At 39.3% G+C, this 10,804-nt stretch overlaps 1 protein-coding gene across 1 annotated transcript; it reads left to right on the top strand.

Annotated features, from left to right (window-relative positions):
* Nucleotides 1-1,933: 1,933 nt before the first annotated feature.
* Nucleotides 1,934-9,371, top strand: PRPF38B (pre-mRNA processing factor 38B). The gene is made up of 6 exons (XM_007949898.2): nucleotides 1,934-2,209; nucleotides 5,283-5,351; nucleotides 5,639-5,790; nucleotides 5,870-5,930; nucleotides 8,002-8,225; nucleotides 8,516-9,371. The coding sequence occupies exons 1-6, from the start codon at nucleotides 1,934-1,936 to the stop codon at nucleotides 9,369-9,371; spliced, it is 1,638 nt and encodes a 545-aa protein (XP_007948089.1).
* The last annotated feature ends 1,433 nt before the right edge of the window (nucleotides 9,372-10,804 follow it).

Genomic DNA, 10,804 nt, shown 5'->3' with positions numbered 1-10,804 from the left:
CTTCCTTCCGAGGAGTGGCTGGTGGGTTTGAACCGCCAGCCGTCTGGTTAGCAGGCAAGTGTCTTAGCCACTATGCTACCAGAGCTCCCATTAGCACTATTAGCACTGTTAAAATGGACTTGGGTCCTTGGATGTAATTATGCAACCCTTGGATTTAATTGTCATCAATTTCCTTATAACTCATTTTGGCATTCCAGCACTTCACAATGGCCCGAATTCCTATTGAGCCATCACTCTCTCATAAGCATATTTCCTGGTTTCTGTCAAGTGGACTATTTGTCCTCTAATAAAGCCTGACCTTCCCTGCTTCTAGATATGCTCAGGCTGTTCTCTGCCGATAAATTGCAGTATGATTGATTACACGAGTAGAAAGCACAATGTCCTCTGGGGGGGGGGGGGGGCGCAAGGAAACACACCCAAATGCCGTCCAGTCGATTCCGTCTCACAGATAACCTATAAGGCAGAGTAGAATTGCCTCATAGGGTTTCCAAGGCTACAAATTTTTCCGGAGGCAGACTGCCACATGGTGGGTGCCAACCGCCGACGTTGGGGCTAACAGCCGAGTGCTTTACCCACTGCGCCACCATGGCTCCTAATGTCCCCTGTGTTGTTGTTTTGCTGTCCAGTCGGCCCCGACTCATAGCGACTCCTCCTTGGGTTTCCGAGGCAGTATCACTACAGAAGTAGGATTGCCCAACCTTCCTTCTGAGGAGTGGCTGGTGGGTTTGAACAGCCAGCCTTCTGGTGAGCAGTCAAGTGCCTTAGGCGCTATGCTACCAGAGCTCCCCTGTTGTTGTTGTTGTTATGTGCCGTCGAGTCGGCCCTGACTCATAGCGACCCCTCCTTGTCGGCCCTGACTCATAGCGACCCCTCCTTGGGTTTCCGAGGCAGTTATCACTACGGAAGTAGGATTGCCCAACCTTCCTTCCGAGGAGTGGCTGGTGGGTTTGATTCCCAAACACACCATGAACCATCTGTTTATCAGAAGCTCTTGACAGCTGAGACTGATTCTGACTCATTTTTACACCTCTTCCCCTTCTCCTTCCACTCCTCCCCCACCCATTCACAGTGCTTTGCCCAAAGTTTACTCCTTACAATGCGTGTGTAGAATTAAAGGAACTTGAGTAGTAGGAAAGAAAAATGTGACAGGAGCATTCTACTAAGCATTAGGTATAGTAGCTCTTTTAATGATCAAAACAGCCCAAGATTTTATCCCGTGTGAGTCACCGACCGCACACTAGAGTTCGGAGAATAGGAAGCCCTCACTCCGGAATCATATTGGGGAGTGGGTCCTCGGCCAGTAATCCTTCCAGAGAATCTTAAAACAGTGAGCCGGGAAGACACTCTCGGATACTCCGCAGGAGTCAGCCACGGATTCGCAAGCACACAGCGGCCATGCAAACCTTTTCCTGTCCTGTTCTTAGGAGGGGAAACCGGCCCCCAGTTCAAATACAGAAGCAGACGATTGGCGAATCGGATCTACTATCCAGAGAGGTCAGCCGGTGAAGCCACAGCAACATCTTTAGCATGTGGAAAACGCGCGGAGCCCGGATAACTAGGAAGAGGAATTCCAGCCCAGCCAGACGTCTCTGATTGGCCGTCGGCTCGGCTTGGAACTCTGGGGCCTGTGGCGTCACATCCGTCGGGCCCGCCATCTTGTTCCCAGGGGCAGTTGGCGGAAGAGATCGCGCTCTCTGGTCGCCGGCTCGCTTTCTGCCGGGAGTTCTCGCGGCCTGCGTTTCAGCGTCTGCTCGCGGTCTGGGGTCCATTTGCCGGCGCTCCCGTTGCCTCCTTCACCCGACTGGGCCACAGCCAGGCGGCCCCCTCTCCTGACGGCTTTCCATGGAGTAAGGTCCCGGACCGTTGTCCCGAAGAGCGAGATCGAGCTTGGCCCCCTCCCCCCTCCCTTCTCCTTCCCTCCTTCCGCCGCAACATGGCTAACAACAGCCCGGCGCTGACAGGCAACTCACACCCGCAGCACCAGGCGGCCGCAGCCGCGGCCCAGCAACAGCAACAGTGCGGCGGCGGCGGCACCACCAAGCCGGCGGTCTCGGGCAAGCAAGGCAATGTGCTGCCGCTGTGGGGCAACGAGAAGACCATGAACCTCAACCCCATGATCTTGACCAACATCCTGTCGTCGCCTTACTTCAAAGTACAGCTCTACGAGCTCAAGACCTACCACGAGGTGGTGGACGAGATCTACTTTAAGGTACGAAGTGTCTAGGTCCTTAGGAGGCGGGAGTGAGTGAGTTCCAACAAGGGGAGGATGGAGGAAACGGGCAGAGGCGACCCCTCGAGATCTGAGGATTTGTGGGTGTGGGAAAGGTCGAACTGACGAGGAGTCGCGGCCTATAGTCTGTTAGGGAAGGTCGTAGTGGAGCCGCCCTCCCGCTTTTTTCAGGGTTTAGGACTGGGAGAGCCCGCCACTGTTAATTGATCTTCTCTCCCGACGTCCTGCCTACTCGTAAGGGGGAGCTGAGCAAGAGGGGTGCGGGAGAGGAAAAAAGTGACACAAGTCTCTCCAGTTTACAGCTTTAAAATGATTCCTTTTGACGTGGATCTACTCAGCGCCAACTTGTTGGTGCTTCTCCCGCTCACCCTAGGCCAGGGCGTGTGGTGACTTCAGTGTTGGCCTCGTGTTGTTGGTTCTCACTATCCGATCCAGACAGGGAAATGGTCAGTGCGTGTCTCGGATGGGTTGGGAGGGTTGAGGGTGGAGAGGTGCCAGTGCGAGTGGTGTACAGAAGGCCTGGAAATTTTCCCAGCAGGAAGTTAGGAGTGAGATGTATCAGCCACCTGTGCATTGGGCTAATTTAGAATTATCTGGGCCCTGGGCTTCTGCGGCAGGGTCGGTGCTGGCTTGGCTGTGCTGGGGAGCTCACCTGGCGCCGCCTCACTGCACTCTTGTCTCAGTTCTTGTTTCGTTAGCAGGATTGACTCAGTCTTGCAGCGAGGCTCGGAGCAGCCCAGGGTCGCAGGTAGAGGTATGCACTATTAATCATGCTCAATCGCCATAAATGCATTTCCCTGGTTAAATGAACGGCTTATTAGATTTTTTTTTTCCCGGGCCATTGGTTTTGGTCTTTTCCTCACCAGCTTAAGGTAGGCTTTCTCCACTCCCGTGCAAATTATGTAGTTTCAAAAATACCTTCCAGGCCTCCTTCGGTTAATTTTTATCTTAATACTAATGATGTTCTTAATGGTCTTTAAATATTTTAGCTAGAACATCTAGTATAATACATTTTTCTTTGTCTATATTGACTCTAAATACTTCAGACATACCACACATTTTTTGTGGTCTGGACATAGTGTTAGAAATTCTTTTTATTTGCTTTTAGGTTATGTTTTGATCACCTTTTTATTTATTGAATATTGAAATATTACAGTCTTTTTATAGAAATTGTACATTGAGGAATACAGTTCAACTTTGGGTTTATAAAGTACACTGAAATAAATTGGATATCTTCTTACAAGAATCCAAGGTAGCTCTAGTTGTAACACTATGAGCTAGTGTTTAGGGTTTTTTTTTACTTTTAGCTTTTGAAAGGTAAGACTTTTTCAGCATGCATTCAGTATGGCGAATAATATTTAACCATTAGCTTTATTTACTTAATAAATTTTAAATAATTGAAAATTGGGTCCCTACTCTTTTTGCAGCAGGCTGGTTTAAAACATACATTAATGCAAGAGAGGAAAGGCTTGGTTTCAAGTGTTTTGAAACTACTTACAATTCATTTATAAAACTGAAGACCCAGGTTTTGTTGACAAGATATCTAGAACAAATGACCCTTGAAATATGTGAGCTTCTAATTATCTGAATTTGTGTTGCATCCACCCCTTACTTTGGTTAACCTAACTTAAAGAATTGAAATATCTCTTATACAGCAAAGTAGGTAAAGGAAAGGAAACAGTAAAGCAATGATGCAGGAGTCTGCAGAGCAAAAGAATACGGTGCTTAGATTTTAAATGCATGTTTTTCAGTCTAAAGCCGCAGATAACTATAAAATGTAACCATGGGTGGGTAGAAATAGAGTTTCAGAAATGAATGCACAAATAGAAAGTGTTTTTTCTCCTTTTGTTTTTAAGTTCAGAAATAAAAAAATGGGTCTTATCTTTCTAGAAACCTTCTTAGTTTGTATCTGTTTTAGAGCTAATAGTCTCACTCTTTGCTATTTTTAGATAAAGTATGTGGATTTTATAGGGTGCCCACTTTAGCAAATTGATACTGTATCATTGTTGATTATACTTAGTATAATTCACACTCAACTCAGTTTATGTTTTGGAAAAATTTTGGATTGGTTCACATAATTGATTAAAATAATAAGAATGATCTCTGAAGGTGTGGGCTCTGTAATTTCATCTTTAATCAGGAATGAACGTAACTGATCATCAAGAAAAATGTACAAATAAAAATTTACTGAAAAATTTGCATCACATGTAATTCTGTACTGTTTTAACATGCTTTCTTCAAGGCATTTTTATTTTATAATGTAGATTTTTTAAAATCATGAACTTGATTAAAAGTATTTTAAAGATGTTTTTGAGAATACTTGTTGCTTTAAGTTGGAACCTTAAGTCATTTCAAAATGAGAATTTTTCTTTTTAATCAAATCATGAAAAGAAACAAAATTGAAATATGGTCAAGCATTTTTCCACAAGTATATGAGGCTAGATATACTTAGTAGCAGTTGGAAAATATTGTTTAGCTTTGCTTGAGTAATATGGGGTACTGAATGTATGATATATATGGTAATAGCTACTTCAAGTAGTCTTTGATCCATAACAGCATGTAAAGATTAGGTTAAATGGTAACAGAAAATTGTTTCAGTTTTATGTTTGTTTCAGGATTCCATAGTTTGGTCTTTAAAGCATGTTGTGATGGTATCTGTAAATTTAATTGTATAGAATTAGTAAACCATTCTTTCTCTCATATTTTTACTAAGAGGTAAATTAACTGCTAGCCTTTCAAAAATTTCCTTGCTCCCACATGTATAAGTATCAAGCTTTCTACAAAGCTGCTTTAATGGAATCTCTGTCTGTAAAGCTGGTGAAGTTTTGTTAAATCATAATAGCTTTATTGGTGCCTTTTTAAAAGAGTTTTTCAAAGATCGTTTAGATAGCTAATGTGAGTAAACAGAACTAAATACATAATGCCTAAATAATCCAACTTCAGAATTTTTGGAAGAGCTGCTTTATGATGGACTTGAGTTTACTTAAATCAGACATTTAAAAAAAAAAATCAAAGTATGAATGTTTGTTGTGGTCATCTTTTCTATTTTCAGGTCACTCATGTTGAACCGTGGGAGAAAGGAAGCAGGAAAACAGCAGGCCAGACTGGGATGTGCGGAGGGGTAAGTAGAAGTACGTGCATTTTTCAGTTTTTAAATGTTTGACAACTAAGTTTTATATTTTGAAAAGTGAAAGTCTTACCTGTTGTAAATTACACTCAAATGGCAGTTATTTAGGAGATCATGGAATTTAAAAAAATCTAAACTCGTGTGTCCAGAGAACAGGATTAGAAAGTGTTAATTTTTTGTTTTAATTATAAGATTATGGCTTGTTATTATATACCTAACAGGATTAATCAATTGGTATTCACTTTCTCTTAACTTTTTTACTATTTCTGTTTCCCCTAAAGGTTCGAGGTGTTGGAACAGGAGGAATTGTTTCTACAGCTTTTTGCCTATTATACAAATTATTTACTCTGAAGTTAACTCGTAAGCAAGTGATGGGTCTCATAACACACACAGACTCTCCATATATTAGAGCCCTTGGATTTATGTATATAAGGTGAGCATGCATTTACCTATATTTTCAGTCAACATTTCATTTTAAAACATAAAAAATTAATAGTCTTTTGTAATTCCAGGTACACACAGCCCCCTACAGATCTATGGGACTGGTTTGAATCTTTCCTTGATGATGAAGAGGTATGTCAGCAAGGGTAATAATTAGTTTTCTTCTGATTACTCTCGTATTTTTAATAGCTTTTATTTATTGAAAGTTTAATGTCGTATAGAATTTTAGATAGTTAAATTTATGTCAGACAAATATGTTTGGAATTAATGTCCTTTTACTAAGACTTGGTAGACTTTATATATCTTAGGTTAAATTTCTTATTTTAAAATTTTTTAAATGTGTTTTGGTGACTACTGCAAAGTTTCCTAATTGTGCTCTTTGTATTTTGTTGATCCTGACTTGTATAGTTAATAGTGACTTTTTAAGGTGGGCCCTGCTCAAGATCGAAGTGATAAAAGACATGCACATAGAATACTAATTATAGCTTTTTTTCTCTGGAAATTTTCAGTTCTTTACCCTCTAACTTCTTCCAAATATCACTATTCCCACTTGCATAGAAGCACAGAATTGTTGGAGAGCTGGGTGGGACTTAAAATAGGCTGAGAGCTTAGATGACTTGTTAAAGGTGAGAAAACAAATATTTTAATTCCAGCTTTCTGACTCCTGGTGCACTATACATAGTTATAAAGCTAAAGGAAATTTTCTCTTTAAATTAGTGATTTGAGATTTTCACATCCTAAATTTAGTGTGCTGTCCAAATCAAATTTAAGAAGGTTGAGTTTGTTACATGTTCAGAAAAGAAAGTTACTTTGGAACTTTACTGTGTCAGATTTAAATCATAATACATAGTTGCTTACATAGTGAAGTTCAGGATCTCAAAAAGTAATTAATGAATAATGAACTATATTTTGTCCATATATCTATCTCCACCACTACTTTAGTTTAAAGGGTCATAAACCATTGTTTATGTGCTTTGATTGAGCAGTTACAGCTTTAAAAATTCATCCAAAGAATTTGTTGAATTCAATAGCAGAAATCTTTCTGTCATGCTTTTGCTATTAAGTACTCACCTAAACAAACATCTCATTCACGTAGATGTGGAGAATTTTAATTTTTCTCTGCATTTTTGACATGTTTACGAAGTTGTTTAATAACAGAAGAAGCAAAAAGTGTTTGTGTTGGATGATAATCACAGTCTTTAAAGTTTGTATTTCTATTTTGGTGAGATTTTCAGATCGAAGCTCTTCTCCTGTCTTTTGAAAAGCATGTCCCTTTTCATAAATGGTGTTATATTAGGTTTGTTTCTGAATGCTTCTATTTAATTTATTTTTTATTGTGTTTACAAACCTGAGGTCCACTATTTAAGCTAACTTATTGTTTTCTTCCTTAGATATCTTCAGCGATTATATTTGGAAATACTGTATATCTGAACACTTAAATGTGTGTGAGTGCAAGCAGTTTTACCTTTAGCTCTTGTTTTCCTGTTTAGATAACAAATCTCACTTTCCTTGTGTGCTTGCACTATAGGTTTGGGACTGACAATAGCTGACTAACATGTCCTGAGCTGTGAGAGGGCATAGCAAGAAGGCCTTCATGCGGTAATGACCCTTTTCAGAGACAATGGTCATCATGGATTATGCGTTTCCAATTATTTGTTCATTTATTTATTTTCTACATAACTCTAAATTAGAAACCTCACTGCTTCATGGCAGTTGGTTTGCTATTGCTTCCAGTTTTATTAGGGCTTCATTTTATATTAGACCTGTTAAAAGATTACCTTTAGACAGGAATTGTCTGAAGTAGTTCATGTATAGCTAGGTTATAGTGCTAGGTATGATGTGTGCAAATGTCCACAGAAATAAAGAATACATACTTAATAGGCATGTGGAGTATAAATTTTAAGCCAGTTGTTCCACATTGTTTAGTAATATAAGGGGCTTTTTCTTAGTCTTGTTAACTGAGTGAGATCAGTTCCCTTTAGGCCCATGAGGCTGCAGGGTTTGTTCTCACCTGCATGCACACACTAAGCCCAAGTATTTCCCTGTATCATTCATTACCCGATTAGAAAGGTACACAAATTGAAATTTTTCTGTTACAATTTTTTTATATTTGAGATTCCAAAGATGGTAAAATTTTTATAGTATTCACGTATACATTTGGAATGCTTTTTTGACGGCTAGGGTATCTTTTGTGTTTCTGTAGGACCTAGATGTGAAGGCTGGCGGAGGCTGTGTAATGACCATTGGAGAAATGCTACGGTCTTTTCTTACAAAACTGGAGTGGTTTTCTACCTTGTTTCCAAGAATTCCAGTTCCAGTTCAGAAGAATATTGATCAACAGATTAAAACTCGACCTAGAAAAATCAAGAAAGATGGGAAAGAAGGCGCTGAGGAAATAGACAGACATGTTGAACGCAGACGTTCAAGGTAATATAACTTGATTATGCTATTTTTAAATACACTTTATACAAAGTTAATGATTCTTGTAAATTGATAGGAAATTGTGTGTACTGTTCATTTTAGTAGTTTGTTGCTTTTCCCCAATGGAGGTCATCTTCTTCCTCAATTCTCAATGAAATGTGCATCTGTCAAGGAGAATAAGCAGATTTTTTTCTTTAATTGTTCTTGATATGTGTATAAACTGTAAACTTAAATAATAACACTGGTAAAAGTTCCATTTTTGTGTTACGTTTTACTCATTGACATTCTCATCTCAGGTCTCCAAGAAGATCGCCAAGTCCACGGAGGTCCCCAAGAAGATCGAGAAGTAGAAGCCATCATCGAGAGGGCCATGGATCTTCTAGTTTCGACAGAGAATTAGAAAGAGAGAAAGAACGGCAGCGACTAGAACGTGAAGCCAAAGAAAGGGAGAAAGAAAGGCGAAGATCCAGAAGTATTGATCGGGGTGTGGAACGCAGGCGCAGTAGGAGTAGGGAAAGGCATAGAAGTCGCAGTCGAAGTCGTGATAGGAAAGGGGATAGAAGGGACAGGGATCGAGAAAGAGAGAAAGAAAATGAGAGGGGTAGAAGACGAGACCGTGACTATGATAAGGACCGAGGTAATGACCGAGAAAAGGAGAGAGAGCGATCAAGAGAACGGTCCAAGGAACGAAGAAGTAGAGGTGAGGTAGAAGAGAAGAAACATAAGGATGACAAAGATGATAGGCGGCATAGAGATGACAAAAATTCCAAGAAAGAGAAAAAACATAGTAGAAGTAGAAGCAGAGAGAGGAAACACAGAAGTAGGAGTAGAAGTAGAAATGCAGGAAAGCGGAGTAGAAGCAGGAGCAAAGAGAAATCAAGTAAACATAAAAATGAAAGTAAAGAAAAATCAAATAAACGAAGTAGAAGTGGCAGTCAAGGAAGAACTGACAGTATTGAAAAGTCAAAAAAACGGGAATATAGCCCCAGCAAAGAAAAATCTAGAAAGCGTAGCAAAAGCAAAGAACGTTCCCACAAACGAGATCACAGTGATAGTAAGGACCAGTCAGACAAACATGATCATCGAAGGAGCCAAAGTATAGAACAAGAGAGCCAAGAAAAACAACATAAAAACAAAGATGAGACTGTGTGAAAATTTTTTGTAAAAGTGGATCACATTGAATCCTATAAATGTTTGATTAAATCTGCTTTTTCCCCCCCGAGTTGAGATTGTGCAGTAGTTACACACTCTTCAAGCTCCCTGTAGGCTGCATTTTCATTTCCTCTTTTGTGTAGGGAAGTGCCTTTGTAATCCCATTTATTGCATTGTTGTTTTCACCTAAGTGTTGAGTTTGACACATGATGCACAGATTGTTCTTGCATTCTCAATGTTTATTTTTGTTGGTTTTGTTTGATTTTTGTTTTTTTGAAATGTACAGTCTGTACATATGTCCCGAAAATGTTTTAATTCCTTTGGCATGGTTGCCATGTTGGTTAAATTTGTATAAGGCAATAAACTGCCACTAATTCTTTTTTTTTTTTTTTTTTTTTGGGTAGGTGTGGGATTATGGTTTGTATACTGAAGTTAGCATGTCTGTGCTTTTCGTAATAGAATGCTAAAGACTTTGAGAATGATTCTTGGATGTGTATTATAGGAGAATTATCTGTGTGCATTCAGTGTACATGAAGGCAGCATTGTAGGATTAACATTCTTGTCCACTGTATATTATCTTGGAAGGCTCTTGTTACTATGTTACACTTATATTCGCTGCAGTTACCTTTAGAGAGAATTTATGAGAAGTTAGTTTCTGAAGCAGAGGTTTAAATTAGGCTGTGATTTGATCAAAAGTCCTTTTAGCATTCTACCTCAAAGGGACACTGTTAGTATGCCTAAAATTTATTCACTTAGTTTTCCTTTTTTATTTGAAAAGATACATGACATGTAATCTTTTTTTTTCCTTGGATTATCAAATTTTAAAGTACTATATTAAAAAATTAATGCCTAAATCCTAGCATTCTTGCAGCAACCCTGTACTAACGTGAAATTTGGAGAGGGTGGGACAGATGAGTAGAGAAACAGATTCAAGCCTCAAGCTTCCAAAGCGTTTTTATAAATGGAAAATACTTAAATTATGAAACAGCTTGATAATGTCTTTTTTTAAAAGTCAAAACTTTTTTTATTGATAATGAAGACTGCTGTTTGAGTTTTTAAACTTAATCTAGAACAGAGAAATATTAAAGAGTAATGCTATGCTGCATTATTTAAGACTATCAGCAAATTATTTGATAGATTGTTCTTATGACTTGTATTCTGATTACGGAGACCCATCATGAGTGTGGAATAAATGCTGGATTAAATCCTTTATCCTGGGTGTTGGCTTTTCCCCCTTTTGTTAAAAATTTTTAAGAAGTATTTTCACATGGGAAGTGATGAAATGATCTATAGAGGGATAGATATCTCAGTGCCCAGATGATGGTGAATTTTAAAAATAAACATGTAGAGCAGAACTGGACATAATGTGATGGTCCTTAGGAGCGTTCTTAATAATGGCAGCTTTCCTTGTTGGTGTGATACTAGGCTGATAA

Source organism: Orycteropus afer, unplaced genomic scaffold, assembly GCF_000298275.1.
Source record: "Orycteropus afer afer isolate SDZICR_OR568_19922 unplaced genomic scaffold, OryAfe1.0 scaffold00010, whole genome shotgun sequence".
NCBI classification, from domain to species: Eukaryota; Metazoa; Chordata; class Mammalia; order Tubulidentata; family Orycteropodidae; genus Orycteropus; species Orycteropus afer.
Note: the sequence above shows the minus strand (reverse complement) of the source record. Positions and strands in the feature narration are given on the sequence as shown.